Source organism: Aquarana catesbeiana, linkage group LG02 (genome assembly GCF_042186555.1).
Source record: "Aquarana catesbeiana isolate 2022-GZ linkage group LG02, ASM4218655v1, whole genome shotgun sequence".
NCBI classification, from domain to species: domain Eukaryota; kingdom Metazoa; phylum Chordata; class Amphibia; order Anura; family Ranidae; genus Aquarana; species Aquarana catesbeiana.
The window spans coordinates 640,204,594-640,224,943 of record NC_133325.1 but is presented as its reverse complement, the minus strand read 5'-3'; the positions used below and the strand labels follow the sequence as shown (position 1 = coordinate 640,224,943).

Below are 20,350 nucleotides of genomic sequence, written 5' to 3'. Positions count from 1 at the left end.
AAAGACTGTACTCTGCCCCCCTTCACATCACTCCTACAGTAGTGTCCTCTGCCCCCTTACACATCACCCCCCACAGATGTGCCCTCTGCCCCCCCATAGCCGTGTCCTCTGTTTACATCAACCTCCCACTGTAGTGTCCTCTGCCCCCCATGGCAGTGTCCTCTGCCCTCTACAGTAGTATTATGTACCCCTCCAATGCAGCGTACTCTGCTTCTTCATATCAGCGCCCTACCCCACTGTAGTGTTCTCTGCCCCCCTCTCCCCACAGTAGTGTCCTGTACTACCCAATACTGTGTCCTCTGCCCCTTCACATCACTTCCCCCCACTGTAGTATCCTCTGCCCCCCATAGCAGTGTTCACCACCCCCCTCCACCCACAGTAGTGTCCTGTACCCCAAATGCTGTGTCCTCTGCCCCTTCACATCACTTCCCCCCACTGTAGTATCCTCTGCCCCCCATAGCAATGTCCTTTGCCCCCCACAGTAGTGTCCTATATACCCGAAAGAGTGTCCTCTGCCCCCCTTCACATCACCCCCCCACTATAATGTCCTCTGCCCCCTCTCCTCAGTAGGGTCCTGTACCTCCCAAAACACAGTGTCCTCTGCCCCCCTTTACATCACCCTCCCCACTGTAGTGTCCACTGCCCCCCTCCCCCCCCCACAGTAGAGTCCTGTACCTCAAATGCTGTGTCCTCTGCCCCCTTCACATCACACCCCCCTCCACAGTTGTGCGCTCTGCCCGCCCCTATAGCTGTGTCCTCTGTCCCCTTCACATCACCCTCCCACTGTAGTGTCCTCTGCTCCCATAGCATTATCCTCTGCCCCCACAGTAGTGTTCTGTACCCCCCAAGTGCAGTGTCCTCTGCCCCCTTTACATAACCGCCCCCTGTAGTATCCTCTGTCCCCTCCCACAGTCCGTCCACAGTAATGTCCTGTGCTACCCAATTTTGTGTCCTCTGCCACCTTAACATCACCGCCCCCCCCCCCACTGTAGTGTCCTCTGCCCCCCCATAGCAGTGTCCATTTCCCCCCCTTCCCCCCACAGTTGTGTTCTGTACCCCTCCAATGCAGTGTCCTCTGCCCATTACATCATCCCCCCTACTGTAGTGTCCTCTGTCCCCATCCCCCACAGTAGTGTCCTGTATCCCCAAATGCTGTGTCCTCTGCCCCTTTCACATCACACCCCTCACTGTAGGGTCCTCTGCCCCCCTCAGTAGTGTTATGTACGCCCACAATGCACTGTCTTCTGCCACCTTCACATCACCCCCCCACTGTAGTGTCCTCTGCCCCCCCCACAGTAGTGTCCTGTACCCCAAAATGCTGTGTACTCTGCCCCTTCACATCACTCCCCCCCCACTGTAGTGTCCTCTGCCCTCCCCCCATAGCCATGTCCTCTGTCCCCGTCACATCACCCTCCCATTGACTGTAGTGTCCTCTGCCCCCCACAGTAGTGTTCTGTACCCTGCCAATGCAGTGTCCTCTGCCCCTTCACATCACCGCCCTCCCCACTGTAGTGTCCTCTGCGCCCCTCTCCCCACAGTAGTGTCCTGTACTACCCAATGCTGTGTCCTCTGCCCCCTTTACATCACCCCCCACTGTAATGTCTTCTTCCTCCCATAGCAGTGTTCACCACACCCCTCCACCCACAGTAGTGTTCTGTACCCCTCCAACACAGTGTCCTCTGCCCCCTTTACATCACCCCCTCACTGCAGTGTCCTCTGCTGCCCCCCCCCCCCCCACAGTAGTGTCCTGTGCCCCAAATGCTGTGTCCTCTACCCCTTCACATCACCCACCCCCCCCCCAAACTGTAGTGTCCTCTGCCCCCCATATCAGTGTTCTCTGTCCCCCACAGTAGTGTTCTTTACCCCCAATGCAGTGTTCTCTGCCCCTTCATATCACCCCCCCTCACTGTAGTGCTCTCTGCCCCCTCCCTCCACAGTAGTGTAATCTTCCCCTAAATGCTGTATCCTCTGCCCCTTCATGTCACTTCCCCCACTGTAGTGTCCTCTGCCCCCCCATAGCAGTGTCTTTTGCCCCCTCCCCCCACAGTAGTGTTCTATACACCCAAAAGACTGTCCTTTCCCCCCCCCTTCACATCACTCCCACAGTAGTGTCCTCTGCCCCCTTTCACATCACCCCCCCACAGAAGTGCCCTCTGCCCCCCCATAGCCATGTCCTCTGTTCACATCACCCTCCCACTGTAGTGTCCTCTGCCCCCCATAGCAGTGTCCTCTGCCCCCCACAGTAGTGTTCTGTACCCCGCCAATGCAGCGTCCTCTGCTTCTTCATAGCAGCGCCTTACCCCACTGTAGTGTTCTCTGCCCCCCTCTCCCCACAGTAGTGTCCTGTACTACCCAATACTGTGTCCTTTACCCCCTTTACATCACCCCCCACTGTAGTGTCTTCTGCCCCCCATAGCAGTGTTCACCACCCCCCTCCACCCACAGTAGTGTCCTGTACCCCCAAATGCTGTGTCCTCTGCCCACACATCACTTCCCCCCACTGTAGTGTCTCTCTACCCCCCCATAGCAATGTCCTTTGCCCCCCACAGTAGTGTCCTATATACCCGAAAGAGTGTCCTCTGCCCCCCTTCACATCACCCCCCCACTATAATGTCCTCTGCCCCCTCCCACCAGTAGGGTCCTGTACCTCCCAAAAAACAGTGTCCTCTGCCCCCTTTACATCACCCTCCCCACTGTAGTGTCCTCTGTCACCCTCCCCCCACAGTAGAGTCCTGTACCTCAAATGCTGTGTCCTCTGCCCCTTCACATCACAACAGTAGTGCCCTCTGCCCGCCCCTATAGCTGTGTCCTCTGTCCCCTTTGTATCACCCTCCCACTGCAGTGTGCTCTGCCCCCATAGCATTATCCTCTGCCCCCATAGTAGTGTTCTGTACCCCCCAAGTGCAGTGTCCTCTGCCCCCTTTACATAACCGCCCCCTGTAGTATCCTCTGCCCCCTCCCACAGTCCGTTCACAGTAATGTCCTGTGCTACCCAATTTTGTGTCTTCTGCCACCTTAATATCACCCCCCCCCCACTGTAGTGTCCTCTGCCCCCCCATAGCAGTGTTCACTGCCCCCCTCCCCCCACAGTTGTGTTCTGTACCCCTCCAATGCAGTGTCCTCTGCCCAGTTACATCATCCCCCCTACTGTAGTGTCCTCTGTCCCCCACCCACACAGTAGTGTCCTGTATCCCCAAATGCTGTGTCCCCTGCCCCTTTCACATCACCCCCCCTCACTGTAGGGTCCTCTGCCCCCCACAGTAGTGTTCTGTACACCCACAATGCACTGTTCTCTGCCACCTTCACATCACCCCCCCCGTAGAGTCCTCTCCCCCCACAGTAGTGTCCTGTACCCCAAAATGCTGTGTCCTCTGCCCCCTTCACATCACTCACCCCACTGTAGTGTCCTCTGCCCTCCCCCCATAGCTATGTCCTCTGTCCCCATCACATCACCCTCCCACTGACTGTAGTGTCCTCTGCCCCCCACAGTAGTGTCCTCTGCCCCTTCACATCACCACCCTCCCCACACTGTAGTATCCTGTACCCCCAAATGCTGTGTCCTCTGCCCTCTTCACAACACCCCCCCCCCCACTGTAGTGTTCTCTGCCCCCATAGCAGTGTTCTCTGTCCCCACAGTAGTGTCCTGTACCCCCAAATGCTTTGTCATCTGCCCCCTTCACATCAACCCCCCTACTGTAATGTCGTATGCCCCACCCAACCCTAGTAGTGTCCTGTACCTCCCCAAAAAACAGTGTCCTCTGCCCCCCTTAACATCACCCCCCCACTGAAATGTCCTCTGCACCCCCACCTCCAGGAGTGCCCTGTACCTCCCCAAAAAACAGTGTCCTCTACTCCCCTTCACATCATCCCCCCAACTATAGTGTCCTCTAACCCCCATAGCAGTGTCCTCTGCCCCCCAAAGCAGTGTCCTCTGTCCATTTCTCATCACAATCCCACCCCCCCACTGTAGTGTCCGATGTCCTCTTCACATCATCCCCTCCCCCCTGTATGTAGGTAGCATTTCCTACCTGCCAGTGTGTGTATTGCAGAGTAGAGGTCAGGAGACAGTAGAGTGCTGGGTGGAAGGTGGGAGCAGGAGCTGCCGGAGTTCATAATAACAAGCTGGTGATTGGTTACCTAGCAACCAATCACTGAGGCAGCTCCTGCCCTCCATCCAGCACTATGCTGCCTCCCGCTCTCTGCTCTGCAGTTAACATAAGAACGGCTGAGGATGGGGGAAGGCAGAGCCTTGGTCACAATGGCTCCTCACAGTCGACCGGTCGATCACGATCAATGGCCTGCCAACCCCAGCTTTAGATTACTAAAATCTCATATAAGTTATAACAGGTAAATTCTGTTTCCAAAGTTGTGTTCAAACATTTTGTGTTATGGGATGACAACTACCAGTTGTGCTGTGTTTTGTCTCTTTATCACATGCACCTTGGTAGAAACTACAAGTGGCTGTGCAGACATAGTTCATTGTTGTCGCTATCAGCATGCTGATCCAGTGCAACAATGTGCTTTCAACAATGGAGTGAATGCATGTAGACAGGAAATGATCAAATTAGGCTGCTGCATTTAGTAAAAAACTCATTCGCCCTGGACACACACCACTATAACTGCTGACCTTCCAGCACAGAATTTTACAGGCCTGGCTCTACTACACTGATCATAGTGGGTCGCTTGCTGTAAACCTCCATTCACAAAACATCTTGCATTCTTTCCACAGAACACAAGGTGTTCTGTAAATGGAGGAGGTGTGAGTGAATGTCACTGTCTTCCCTCCTGTGAAATGAATGCAAGACATTTTTAGAATGGAGGAGGTGTACAGCGAGCGGTCCACTATGATCAGTGTAGTATAACCAGAAGTTTGGCAGTTAGAGTGGTGTCCAGGATGAATGAAAGTAAGAGTTACTACCTACCAATTAACTATATCATCCTAAAATATGTAAACATTATCACTACTGTGTGTGTGTGTGTGTGTTTCTGTCTTGTGTCTGTACCAAGTGTCTCATGCAGGCCTTGGCCGTGGTCCATTATGTCACCATGGCAGATAGAAACTAATAATTTTTCTTAGCAATATTTTTCAAACATTTTGCTTATAATGCATAAAAGCCTCCAAGCCTCCAAGCTTTACGAAATGTAACTGAACATATTCAATATAAAGAATAGAGAGTCTCTCCACTCTTTTTGTAAATGTACCATAAGGTAATGGAAGGGACTCAGAGAGTGCTAAAAGTCCACGGGTCAGGGAGTGCAAATTACTTGCCTTGCCCAGGGCGCTGACAACCCACGTTACTCCACTGAATATCATAATTTAATCTGATGGGCTTTTTTTTGCTTTCCTCAACTTGTAGAAACACATGCTATCTGTAGTTAGAAATAGTTAAATAGTTACATAGTTGGTGAGGTTGAAAAAAGACACAAGTCCATCAAATCCAACCTGTGTGTGTGTGCTTCTATGTCAGTATTACATTGTATATCCCTGTATGTTGTGGTCTTTCAGGTGCCTATCTAATAGTTTTTTGAAATTATCGATGCTCCCCGCTGAAACCACTAACTGTGGAAGAGAATTCCACATCCTTACCCCTCTTATGCCCCGTACACACGATCGGACATTGATTGGACATTCCGACAACAAAATCCATGGATTTTTTCCGACGGATGTTGGCTCAAACTTGTTTTGCGTACACACAGTCGCACAAAGTTGTCGGAATTTCCGATCGCCAAGAACGCGGTGACGTACACCACGTATGATGAGACTAGAAAAGGCCAGTTCAGAACCAAGCGTGGCACCCTTTGGGATCCTTTTGCTAATCTCGTGTTAGTAAAAGTTTGGTGAGAGACGATTCGTGCTTTTTCAGACTCGTGGTTTTCAGATCGTTTTCTGCTGTTCAGTTTGTGCTTGTGGGTTTGTATCTGCTCTTCAGTGCGTGCAGCAACCTACGCGTGACTCAGTCATTGTGTTCTTGTTCGTTCGTTACTGTTTTTCAGGTCGCTCTTCACAGGCCTTGCTGTTCTTCAGTGCGTTCTGTTACTTCGTTCTAAGCAGCCGACCGTTTTCTAGCCATGTTGCGTATACGTACTCCTCGTAGAGTTTGTGCTGTGCGGGGGCTTGGTGTTGGGGTCCTGACCTTGACACAAGCCCAGTCCATGAACAGGGTGGGGAGGAGTTCATGGACCAAGAATTGGTTGCTTCAGTGTGACCATTTCTGTCATATGCCTTTGCTCCGTGAGATCCGTGAGAGTAATCCTGATGATTTCAGGAACTTTCTCCGGATGACGGCACCCTGTATTTCACCGTTTGTTGGCTTTGCTGACCCCCTATATCAGCAGGCAGGATACCTGCATGAGGCAAGCCATCACTCCAGAGCAGAGGCTAGTCGCCATCCTGCGGTACTTGGCGACGGGGAGAAGCCTGCAGGACTTGAAGTTCTTGACAGGCATCTCCCCCCAGGCTCTGGGGATCATTATCCCAGAGACCTGTTCTGCCATCATCCAGGTCCTGCAGAAGGAGTATATTAAGGTAAGACTTTTATCCTTTAATATCACATTTTATTGTATATAATGTTTGCTAATATTTTGTATTTCTTTCCTCATTCCCTAATGACCATGATTGTAATATGCTGTGAATGTCCCCTTTGTCCTCATTCATGCTGGATTTTTATGTAATTATTTTTTTGTCCTTCATACATATTTGCCTTCTCTTACCTCCCCAGCATGCTCTCCTGGCTCTATATTCACCTCATGTAGTCACTTAACAATGTATTTTGTCAGCTCCATAGTAGTGCTTTACCCCAAATACCCCCTAAAATGTTTTTAAATGTGATATGTGCTTTAAATTCAGGCAGAGTGACAGAGGCTTTTTTGGGGTTTCCCAAATCAGTTGGAACCCTCCCTCCCCCAACTGATAAGTCAGCTGATAACAATTCTCTATCTATCCTCAATCATCTATCTGCTGACTTTGCCAAGCCCATACATACTATACCCACCTATTTTGTGGCCATATGCATTTGCCCACATTTTTTAGGGCCTACTTGTCTGAAAATAATTTGGTTGTGTAGATGGGTTTGTTATTAGAATGAAATGCAAACTAGATTCTGTGTAAGGAGAGGACACTCAGCAGCTGTTTAGACATCTGGACGCTGGAGCACTAGTGTGGGACACAAGAACACCCTTTTTATTAGGGGGCCCACACAGTTGCTCCAGTGTATACTATAGGGGTGTCTCCATCTGTGAAGCTTGTACAAAACAGGTAAAGTATTGAAGCTTGACAAAGGACACTAAAAATTCTACATCTTGGAACGCTGCCAAAACAGACAATGTACCCCACTTCCAAGCAATGTTTCATATTTATAGTTTTTCCCTCAAATATCTGTGTGCTAAGTATACCATTTTTTTTTTTACATAGGGGATAAAAGACTCGGAGGACACCCCTCATCCGAGGAGACCAGAGACCCCCCACCTCTGGAAGAAGGGGAAATCCACCCAAGACAAACAGAGCAGGAGGAGGAAGACGTGGTGGAAATTGGCACCACAACAGGTGAGTGTCTGCGACCACAGGCTCAGGTAAGAGATGGATGCCGGCATATTTATAATACATGTTTTTTTTTGGTTTCTATCTTTTTAGGTGATCGTGATGTTGTGGATCGAGATCCTTTAATTTATGATTGTGATTGATGATGCAAAAACTACAACCATGTCCCTTTTTCATACACAGGGAAGTCTCAGCCAGGAGGTGGCCGGGCCAAGCAGGCTGCCTGATATCCAGGTCCCTCCCCTACACCTTCAAAGACAAAGTGGCAGGAAGAGGAGTAACCTGGAGGAGGCTGCCATAGGCCTCTTTTGGAAGGCTACAGAGGTCCTGAGAAGCCCCCCCCCCAGTGTGGAGGAAGACTTTGCTGGCCTAACTGCCTGCAAAATGCTGCAGATGGAGGAGGGCCAACGACTCCTGTGTGAGTCCTTAATTTTGAAAGCTCTCAATAAGGGGTTGAGGGGCCAAATAACATGTGCTACCCACATTTGTAACCTCACACATAGTCCTCCTCCTCCTCCAGGTCCTACTACTCCTCCTCCTTCTCCAGGTCCTACTACTCCTCCTCCAGGTCCTACTCCTCCTCCTGCCACATCTCCAACACCAGAGCCACAGCCGGGAAGAAAGCGTGGAAAGAAGACCAGAGAGTGAGGACCCTGGGTCCAGTCTGGTCTGGCAAAAGATGCAGCCTTTTGTAGTACCACAGCCTGGGGACACAGATGTCATCTGCTGCTTTCATGATCTCTGGGACTTCTGGACCAGACTGCACTCCCTTAGATATGGACTCCTCAGGCCACCAATTTTGCAGGAAAAGATTTGATGTCTGCCCTGGGGGTCCAAGGCTTCGCCAATTTCTGATGTTTCTCCAGCGTTGCCTCCCTCTTTGTTTGGTTCTGAGCCCTTAATAAAGGATTTTTTGTTTCAATTATACTCGCCTATGTGTGTTTTCCTTAAAAAAGGACAGTATGTTTGTGAGGATTTAGGTACATTTCAAAAATACAATGTGAAATTAACAAGGGACACCAACACCAAGCAACCTTCTTGAGATTAAATAATACAAGATAATAATGGTGTTGTGGTAACTTGACACAGAAAACACACACAAAATCATTATGGAGTAAAACTAAAAATAAAATAAAACAAAGATCAGCCTTGAAAAAAATACAACCCCCCCCAAAAAAACAGCCTTGAAAAAAAAAAAAATAAAACAACAAAAAAGAAATTTTGTCAGATGTGACAAATCAAAATATATTGAGGGAATCACGATAAATAATAAAGAAAGAAGTTTGTGAGAAGTCTGTGTGAATATGAGCAGCAAAACTACTTCATTCTTCTCACATTATAAAGAAGAAGAGAGTGCGCTGTATTAAACCATTTTTTACATTGCAGCGTGACGAAAGTGCTGTATCCATTGCGAACGCTAATTTTACCAGACCGAGCTGTTCCGTCTCGGAATTTCTTCTGAACATGCGTGGCACTTTGTGCTTCGGAACTGGCCACACACGGTCGGAGTTGACGCGATCGGATTTTGTTGTCGGAAAATTTTATAGCCTGCTCTCAAACTTTGTGTGTCGGAAACTCCGATGGAAAATGTCCGATGGAGCCCACACACGGTCGGAATGTCCGACAACACGCTCCGATCGCACATTTTCCGTCTGAAAATCCGACCGTGTTTACGGGGCATTACAGTAAAGAACCCTCTACGCAGTTTAAGGTTAAACTGCTTCTGATTTAATTTTAGTGAATAGCTACGTCCTTTTAAATTCCCTTTCGCAGGAAAAGTTTTATCCCTATTGTGGGGTCACCAGTACGGTATTTGTACATTGAAATCATATCCCCTCTCAAACGTCTCTTCTCCAGAGAGAATAGGTTCCGTGCTCCTAACTTTTCTTTATAACTAAGGTCCTCCAGTCCCTTTATTAGCTTTGTTGCCCTTCTCTGGAGAACTGGACGGCATACTTCAGGTGCCGCCAGACCAGAGTCTTGTAGAGTGGGAGAATTATTGTTTTATCTCTGGAGTTAATGCCCTTTTTAATGCATGCCAATATTCTGTTGGCTTTGCTTGCAGCAGCTTGGCATTGCATGCCATTGCTGAGCTTGTCATCTTACTAGGACCCCCAGGTCCTTTTCCATCCTAGATTCCCCCAGAGGTTCTCCCCCTAGTGAGTAGATCGCATTCATATTTTTGCCACCCAAATGCATTATTTTACATTAAACCTCATTTGCCATGTAGTTGCCCACCACATTAATTTGTTGAGATGTTCTTACAAGGTTTCTCCATCCTGGGGAGAAAATATTCCCCTGCTTAGCTTAGTATCGTCCGCAAATACTGAGATTGAGCTGTTTATCCCATCCTCCAGGTCGTTTATGAATAAATTAAATAGGATTGGTTCCAGGACAGAACCCTGGGGGACCCCGCTTTCCACACTGGACCATTACGAGTACTCCCCATTTATGACTATCCTCTGAACTCGCCCCTGTAGCCAGTTTTCAAATCATGTACTCACCCTTTGGTCCATGCCAACAGACCTTAGTTTGCACAGTAAACGTTTATGAAGAACTGTATCAAATGCCTTTGCAAAATCCAGATACACCACATCTACGGGCCTTCCTTTATCTAGATGGCAGCTCACCTCCTCATAGAAGGTTAATAGGTTGGTTTGGCAAGAACGATTTTTCATGAATCCATGTTGATTACTGCTAATGATACCATTTTCATTACTAAAATCTTGTATATAGTCCCTTATCATCCCCTCCAAGAGCTTGCATACTATTGATGTTAGGCTAACTGGTCTCTAATTCCCAGGGATGTATCTTGGCCCTAAATATTGGTGCTACATTGGCTTTTTTCCAATCTGCTGGTACCATTCCAGTCAGTAGACTGTTAGTAGAAATCAGGAACAATGGTCTGGCAATTACTTGACTGAGTTCCTTAAGCACCCTCGGGTGCAAGCCATCTGGCCCTGGTGACTTATTAATGTTACGTTTTTCAAGTCTATTTCTAATTCTATCCTCTGTTAGCCATGAGGGTGCTTCCTGTGATGTGTCATGAGGATAAATATTGCAGTTTTGGTTACTGAGGCTCCCTGTTTCCCTCGTGAAGACTGAGGAGAAGAATAAATTCAATACCTTTGCCATCTCCCCAACCTTAGCAATCAGATTCCCTTCATCATTCTTTATGAGGCTAATATGATCTGACCTCCCTTTCTTACTATTTATATACTTAAAGAGGAACTGCAGTCTGCTCACATAATTTGTAATAAAAACATCTTTGCCATTCTGAAGCTTCCGTCCAACCATTTTGCATATTATTTTATATATACACTGTGATTCTGTACTCGCCAAATATACTCGAAATCTCCCTCTACTGAGTCTGGCTGCCACAGTTTTAACTGTGGGCAGCTGAAGCTGCTGCCTGTTCACTTCCTGGATTTACACAGACATACAGAGGCACACCTACAGCTCTGCATCCCTGCAGCTCTCATTGGCCCTCTTATGACTCATCCCCCCTCCTTTCCTGGCAAACTCTCATGAGAGTGAGAGTGAGAGCTGTGCATGATGTCATAAGCCTAGGCTTTTTACCAGACAAGAAACAGGAAGTGGGCTGTATAAGGTATTTACTGGCAGAAATAAATGTTTTACTATCCAAAGTTAAAACAACAAGGGCAGCTATGTGCCTTTCGTGTTCTATCTTAGCCACCCTGCTTGCACCCTTACATTTCTTGTTGCATTCTTTGTAAAGTTGCAATGCTGATAATGATCCCTCAGCCTTGTATTTTTTTAAGGCCTTCTCCTTTGCTTTTGTATGCATTTTTATGTTGGAGTTAAGTCACCCAGGACTTTTATTAGTTCTTTTAAATTTATTTCCCATTGGGATGCACTGGCTAATACCCTTATTTAATATGCTCTTAAAGCATACCCATTTTTCCTCTGTGTTCTTTGTTCCTAAGATTTTATCCCATTTAGTATCTTCTAGCAAGAATCGTAGTTTAGGGAAGTTGGCTCTTTTGAAATTCAGTGTCTGTTTCCTATTTATGTGATTTATACTGAAACTAATTGACCTGTGATCGCTGTTTCCTATATTACCCCTTATTTCCACATTCCTGATCAGGTCTGTATGTTGGTAATCAGTAGGTCTAATATCCCTTTGTTTCTTGTTGGTGCATTTACCATCTGACCCATGAAATTGACCTGCAAGACATTTAGGAAACGGCAAACTTTAGATGAATGCACAGTTCCTTCCGCCCAGTCTATGTCTGGATAATTAAAATCCCCCATTATAATGACACTTCCCATCCTTGCTGCTAATCCAAATTGTGATAGGTTAGGTGGTTTGTAGCATACTCCCTGTATTACTTTCTCCTTAGTTTCCTCCCTTTGTAGCTCTACCCATAAGGATTCCACCTCCTCCCTTGCTCCATTAGTGATGTCGTCCCTCACATTCACTTATACATAGTTTTTGATATACAGGCATACCCTTCCCCCTTTTTTACCCTCCCTATTCCTGAGATATAGGGAATACCCTTGAATGGTTGCCAGCCATGCATAACAGCTGTTGAACCAAGTCTCTGAAATTCCCACAAAATCAAAATCCTCGTACAACAGTAGCTCTATTTCTCCCATCTTGACTGCCAGACTCCTGGCATTGGTGAACATGCCACGTAGTTTAGTCTGGACGCATACTGTCTCCTTATTGGGTGTTCTGAGGTTGCAAATAGGACTTGCTACTGTACTTACCTCGGGTTTAGGTGCTTTAGTCAACCTACCACTAATGCCCCAATACTACCCTCTGGAATTTGTTCCGTGCTGACTATCTCTATCTCTGGATCCTCCCCCCGTAGCCTAGCTTAAAAGCCCCTCTAACTTGTCAGCTATCTTCTCTCCCAGCCGATCTGCACCTTCCCCATTTAGGTGCAGTCTGTCCCTGCTGAAGAGCTAGTAACCGACTGAGAAGTCAGCCCAGTTCTCCAAGAACCCAAACCCCTCCTTTCTACACCAGCTCCTCAGCCACTTCATTACTTTCCTAATCTCGCGCTGCCTTTCTGGTGTGGCTCGAGGTACCGGTAGTATTTCTGGGAATACTAAATTGGAGGTCTTTTAACTCAATTTAGCTCCTAAGTCCCTAAAATCATTTTTTAGGACACTCCATCTTCCTCTGACTTTGTTATTGGTGCCAATGTGCACTATGACAGCCGGGTCTTTCCCAGCCCCTCCCAGTAATCTGTCCACCAGATTTGTGATGTGTGGAACCTGAGCGCCCGGTAGACAACATACAGTTCGGCGATTCAGGTCTTTGTGACAGGTTGCCCTCTCTATTCTTCTAAGAATTGAGTCCCCTACCACCAGAATCTGTCTTTCCTTTCCCTTGGCTTTACTCCCACTCTCACTGGAGGCAGCTAGGGTTGTCACTCTGCTCCAGCAATGCTGTTTCCTGAGTGGTTTCACCAATGTCACACAACGGGGCCTACTTATTGGGATGTTCCAGCCCAGGACCGGCCTCCCTGGCACTTTTCCTTCCTGTCTCCCATCTACTCTGCTCTGGTGCCTGCCCCTCTTTATCTCCACCCGCCTCTGTGCTGGCCCCTGCCGGCACCTGCTGGGTAAGATCCCAACTCTCCTTTAGTATGGAGAGTCTTCTCAGTGTTGACAGTTGCTTCCCTAGATTCAGAACCTGGACCTCCAGGGAAACTACGTGCTTACATTTTTCACATCAGTATTCGCCCTCGATCAGATGATGCATACATGCCGCAAGATGTACACCGATTGGCCTCTCCACACCCACTGGGCATCGTACCCACCAATTTATTGGGGATTGGGAATTATACTCTGTCCAAATGAACTAACAAATAGCTTCCTGACACTAATTCCCAACAATACACCTTTTTGGGAGTTGACTTTTGCATGAAAATACTGAAAAATTAACACTATAACATGCAAGCAGTAAAAGGTAACTGATTAGTACACATAAGTGAATTCAAAATATAATTTGTAACTGTAAAAATTTGCAAATAATGAATGGTAAAGAAAATACCACAAAAGTTGCACTTTAGTGATTTCCCCCAAGATTTTGCTTTATGCAGTGATAAGAATGTTTCTCAGGGTGCCAAAAATCAAGATCCCAATCTTCTTTTTACAAAATCAATATACAAATTACCATATTTATCGGCGTATAACACGCACTTTTCCCCCCTGAAAATAGGGGGCAAATCGTGGGTGCATGTTATACGTCGATATAGGCGGGGAAGGAGGAGATGAGCGCCGCCAGATTAGACAGAGCCGAATCTCCTGTGTACTTGGCTCGGCTCGCATTAACGCCCAGTCCCGCCTCCTAGATGGCTCCTAGCATTGATGTCACATGTTCCAGTGTTGGACTGGTGTTATGTCCATCATAGGAGGCGGGCCAAGAGGCGGGACTGGGCATGACTGGGAGCCGAACCGAATACATGGGAGATCTGGCTCTGTCTAATCTGTCACTGAGCAGGCTGCATTAAGGGGCACTGGTGAGGCTGCAGATGGGTGCTGAGCAGGCTGCAATGATGGCCAATACGAGGCTGCAGATGGGCACTGGTGAGGCTGCAGATGGGTACTGAGCAGGCTGCAATGATGGGCAATACGAGTCTGCAGATGGGCACTGGTGAGGCACTAATAAGGCTATATTGATGGGCAATGGCGAGTCTGCAGATGGGCACTAATAAGGCTATATTCATGGGCAATGGCGAGGCTGCAGATGGGCACTGGTGAGGCTGCAATGATGGGCAATGGCGAAGCTGCAGATGGGCACTGATAAGGCTGCAATGATGGGCAATGGCGAAGCTGCATTGATGGGCACCGGTGAGGCTGCATTGATGGGCAATAGTGAGGCTGCAGATGGGCACTGGCGAGGCTGCAGATGGGCACTGGCGAGGCTGCAATGATGGGCAATGGCGAGGCTGCAGATGGGCAAATGTGAGGCTGCAGATGAGCAATGGTGAAGCTGCAGATGGGCACTGATCAGGCTTCATTAATGGGCAATGGTGAGGCTGCAGATGTGCACTGATAAGGCTGCATTGATGGGCTGCCTTGATAAATACGGTAACTCACTAAAAATGAACTGTGCTGGACATTTATGAAGACAACAAGATGTGGTGCATTTCCTTGTTGGGAAAAGTGTACAGGTCTTGCTTTATTTTTAAATAGTAAATGCGCTCATCTAAACCTTGCACCTTGAAAGCATGTAAATGTAAAAAAAAGCAAAAATTCAATGATAAATGTATTGGAAATTTTGCTCTGACAGATGTTCAAGCACACAGATACAATGGTTTTGAAATTAAAGATTTTGAATACTGTACTGAATAGGTGCTTGGTTCATCTTTTGAGGATTAGAAGAACCTGGCATTGAGATGATATTGTGAACTAAAGAAAACCACACTAGGACTCCAAAATGTTTATCAATTAATAGCAGCTGGCACAATACCCTAATACATGCTATACACAAATTATAAAAAACAGCAGTGCAGCGCTATAAAAATAAGCATACACATGTGACAATGATTAAAAAGTGTGAAGAATATTGTAAAAATCTATAAGTGCATAAAGGTAATAAACCAAATGTCCCAATGAGGAGCCAGAAGGTATATTGATAAATCTGTGTGTGTGACAAGAGAATTGATGTGAATCCCAACAGCCTCTATGCTATCCAGCAATAAGACCGCAAATCACCTTGGTGTTTAAAAAGCTGGGGGCTTACCAAAATTAGATGACCCCTCATCAAGAATGGTCAAACAGTACTTTTTTACACTCCACGAGCCCTCCAACCTCTCTCCAGCACTTTGCGAAACAGCCACAATGCTATATTTCCCACAGATCAATGTGCAATCTAACTCACTATAGGAATGATGTCATAAAAGGAAAAAGAAACACGTTCCATAGTGTAAACCAGTAGAGTATGCCATTTTGATAAAGTATATGCACTTACAATGGATAGGTAGTATACAGACACTTTGTATCACATTTACAATCCCTTTGACAGAAACCAAGATGACGGCGGCTGGTTCGTGTGTTTTGGTTACGCTCAAAACATTTCATCATACGTGACGTCATCGGGGGGCTCAATTTACCTTCTTATCTTCATTGGGAGTTTTGTTTTATTACCTTTAAGCACTTACATGTTTTAAATTTTCTTCACACTTTTTACTAATTGAGGTATTATTCTATTAAAATAAATAATTTTACCTTATGCTTCTCTAGGAATTCTGGTGTTAGAGTCCATGGGGCATCAGTGATCACTTCATCCACATAGCGACAGTGACGCAAAGCCTCGTAGCGCTCACTCTCAGTCATTACCGTGAAACCTTTGTACTTGTGGGTTAGCTCATCACTGCAAACTGACAGGAACCATTAGAAAACAAATTCTGCAGTTATTTCTCAGAATGTTTTAAGGACTAGTTAGTCTGAAACTCCACATGCACCTTGTCCCGTGGGGAACAAAAAACTTTAGTAAAAATGTAAGTGAGACTTCTTCAAAGCGGATCTTCAGCTTTTAGGGAAGTTTAAATCGTTTTTTTAGACCAAGCTGGCCCAAACAAACTATTACCTTTACTACCAGATCTGCTTATTGTTTGCGATGTATAACTTTATAGCCTTAGCTATATACAGTATACAGTGCTGTGTTCTGGCAGTGGAATGGGAACTTCCTGTCGAGCTCCCAGAACAAAATCAAGCTGGGCTGAGGGCTGCTCAGCTTCACATGGGGCCTTGTAGTCTATGAATAAATTCAAAGCTGCTTCTGAAATCGGAGATTGTGACATTATCCACCCACCTCTCCACCTCAGCTAATCAAAGGAAGCTTTGTATTCATTCATAGAATATAAAGCTTCCTGTGAATGGCCGAGCAGTGCTCAGCCCAACTCGATTTTATTCCAGGAGCAGGACAGGAAGTTCTCATCCAGCTGATGGAACACAGCTACATACAGGTTATACAGCACACACAGCAGGTACATCTAGTAGTGAAGGTAATAGTTTGTTTGGGCCAGCTTGGTCCATATTAACTATTTAAGCTTCACTAAAAGCTAGGAGATCAGCTTTAATAAATAATACATATGTCAGTGTGTAGCTTACCTCCCACTAGCAGGTAACTGTTTGGGAACAGGTTTTTCGCCTGCATAAGGGCTCTTGCATGACCTGAGTGGAAAAGATCAAATATTCCATCTGCATATACCCTGACAGGTCGGTCAACTGGAAAAGAGAAAGAAGAGATATTAGCTTGACTGTTGGGAGAAATTTGTTTTTTTCTTCAATGTTTTAACATTTCAAAATACATCTACTTCCCTACTGAAGATAAAACAACCATTTTCATACATTGTGATTGTTTGGAAGTTGCTGACTGGAACCAATTTGCAGACTTACCCACTAGTAGCAGTCTGAATATAACTGCATTCACTGAGAGCCTCGCTGCTTAACAACTGCTGAAGTAAAGTAAAAAAATCTAAGTCACATATAGAACACACACATATATATATATATATATATATATATATATATATAAAAAACATACATATACACACACATACACACACACACTCACACAAAGTATCTCACAAAAGTGAGTGCACCCCTCACATTTTTGTAAGGCTTTTCATGTGACAACAATGAAGAAATGACACTTTGCTACAATGTAAAGTAGTGAGTGTACAGCTTGTTTAACAGTGTAAATTTGCTGTCCCCTCAAAATAACTCAACACAGCCATTAATGTCTAAACCACTGGCAACAAAAGTGAGTACACCCCTAAGTGAAAATGTCCAAATTGGGCCCAAGGTGTAAATTTTTTGTGTGGTCACCATTATTTTCCAGCACTGCCTTAACCCTCTTGGGCATAGAGTTCACCAGAGCTTCACAGGTTGCCACTGGAGTCCTCTTCCACTCTTCCATGGTGACATCATGGAGCTGGTGGATGTTAGAGCTCTGGCGCTCATCCACTTTCCATTTGAGGATGCCCCACAGATGCTCAATAGGGTTTAGGTCTAGAGACATGCTTGGCCAGATCATCATCTTTACCCTCAGCTTCTTTAGCAAGGCAATGGTCATCTTGGAGGTGTGTTTAGGGTCGTTATCATGTCGGAATACTGCCCTGCGGCCCAGTCTCCGAAGGGAGGGGATCATGCTCTGCTTCAGTATGTCACAGTACATGTTGGCATTCATGGTTCCCTCAATGAACTGTAGCTCCCCAGTGCCGGCAGCACTCATGCAGCCCCAGACCATGACTCTCCCACCACCATGCTTGACTGTAGGCAAGACACACTTGTCTTTGTACCTGGTTGCCACCACACACGCTTGACACCATCTGGACCAAATAAGTTTATCCTGGTTTCATCCGACCACAGGACATGGTTCTAGTAATCCATGTGCTTAGTCTGCTTGTCTTCAGCAAACTGTTTGCGAGCTTTCCTGCACATCATCTTTAGAAGAGGCTTCCTTCTGGGACGACAGCCATGCAGACTAATTTGATGTAGTGTGCGGCATATGGTCTGAGCACTGAAAGGCTGACCCCCCACCCCTTCAACCTCTGCAGCGATGCTGGCAGCACTCATACAGTGGGGCAAAAAAGTATTTAGTCAGCCACCAATTGTGCAAGTTCTCCCACTTAAAAAGATGAGAGAGGCCTGTAATTGTCATCATAGGTATACCTCAACTATGAGAGACAAAATGTGGAAACAAATCCAGACAATCACATTGTCTGATTTTGAAAGAATTTATTTGCAAATTATGGTGGAAAATAAGTATTTGGTCAATATCAAAAGTTCATCTCAGTACTTTGTTTTATATCCTTTGTTGGCAATGACAGAGGTCAAACATTTTCTGTAAGTCTTCACAAGGTTGTCACACATGGTTGCTGGTATGTTGGCCCATTCCTCCATGCAGATCTCCTCTAGAGCAGTGATGTTTTGGGGCTGTCGCTGGGCAACATGGACTTTCAACTCCCTCTAAAGTTTTTCTATGGGGTTGAGATCTGGAGACTGGCTAGGATACTCCAGGACGTTGAAATGCTTCTTACGAAGCCACTCCTTCGTTGCCCGGGCGGTGTGTTTGGGATCATTGTCATGCTGAAAGACCCAGCCAAGTTCCATCTTCAGTGCCCTTGCTGATGTGAGGAGGTTTTCACTCAAAATTTCACGATACATGGCCCCATTCATTCTTTCATGTCACGGATCAGTCGTCCTGTTTCCTTTGCAGAGAAACGGCCCCAGAGCATGATGTTGCCACCCTCATGCTTCACAGCAGGTATGATGTTCTTTGGTTTCAACTCAGCATTCTCTCTCCTCCAAACATGACAAGTTGAGTTGTGTTTCTACCAAACAGTTATACTTTGGTTTTATCTGACCATATGACATCCTCCCAATCCTCTTCTGGATCATCCAAATGCTCTCTAGCAAACCTCAGACGGGCCCGGACATCTACTGGCTTAAGCAGGGGGACACGTCTGGCACTGCAGGATCTGAGTCCCTGGCGTCATAGTGTGTTACTGATGGTAGCCTTTGTTACGTTGGTCCCAGCTCTCTGCAGGTCATTCACTAGGGCCTCCCTTGTGGTTCTGGAATTTTTGCTCACCATTCTTGTGATCATTTTGACCCCACGGGGTTAGATCTTGCATGGAGCCCCAGATCGAGGGAGATTATCAGTGGTCTTGTATGTCTTCCATTTTCTAATTATTGCTCCCACAGTTGATTTCTTCACACAAAGCTGCTTGCCTATTGCAGATTCAGTCTTCCCAGCCTGGTTCAGGTCTACAATTTTGTTTCTGGTGTCCTTCGACAGCTCTTTGGTCTTCACCATAGTGGAGTTTGGAGTGTGACTGTTTGAGGTTGTGGACAGGTGTCTTTTATACTAACAAGTTCAAACAGGTGCCATTAATACAGGTAATGAGTGGAGGACAGAGGAGCCTCTTAAAGAAGAAGATACAGGTCTGTGAGAGCCAGAAATTTTGCTTGTTTGTGGGTGACCAAATACTTATTTTCCACCATAATTTGCAAATAAATTATTTAAAAAATCAGACAATGTGATTGTCCGGATTTGTTTCTACATTTTGTCTCTCATAGTTGAGGTATACCTATGATGACAATTACAGGCCTCTCTCATCTTTTTAAGTGGGAGAATTTGCACAATTGGTGACTGACTAAATACTTTTTTGCCCCACTGTACGTATATTTCCCAAAGACAACCTCTGGGTATGACGCTGAGCACGTGCACTCAACTTCTTTGGTCGACCATGGCAAGGCCTGTTCTGAGTGGAAACAGCTGTATGGTCTTGGCCACCACACTGCAGCTCAGTTTCAGGGGTCTCAGCAATCTTCTTATAGCCTAGGCCATCTTTATGTAGAGCAACAATTCTTTTTTTCAGATCCTCAGAGAGTTCTTTTCCATGAGGTGCCATGTTGAACTTCCAGTGACCAGTATGAGAATGAGAACGATAACACCAAATTTAACACACCTGCTCCCCATTCACACCTGAGACCTTGTAACACTAATGAGTCACATGACACCGGGAAGGGAAAATGGCTAATTGGGCCCAATTTGGACATTTTCACTTAGGGGTGTACTCACTTTTGTTACCATTGGTTTAGACATGAATTGCTGTGTGTTGTGTTATTTTGAGGGGACAGCAAATTTACACGGTTATTCAAGCTTTACACTTACTACTTTACATTGTAGCAAAGTGTCATTTCTTCAGTGTTGTCACATGAAAAGATATAATAAAATATTTACAAAAATGTGAGGGGTGTACTCACTTTTGTAAGATTCTGTATATATATATATATATATATATATATATATATATATAT

General features: G+C 46.1%; 1 protein-coding gene across 3 annotated transcripts in view; it reads right to left on the bottom strand.

Moving 5' to 3' along the window:
• The window catches only part of PCYT1B (phosphate cytidylyltransferase 1B, choline), a 174,175-nt gene that overhangs the window by 50,999 nt on the left and 102,826 nt on the right, over window positions 1-20,350 (bottom strand). For all 3 annotated transcript variants that reach the window (XM_073616435.1, XM_073616434.1, XM_073616432.1), the window contains exons 3-4: window positions 16,631-16,747; window positions 15,746-15,897 (exon numbers count right to left, since the gene is read on the bottom strand). In XM_073616435.1, the coding sequence (XP_073472536.1) occupies window positions 15,746-15,897; window positions 16,631-16,747 (269 nt within the window). The remainder of the gene's footprint in view (window positions 1-15,745; window positions 15,898-16,630; window positions 16,748-20,350) is intronic.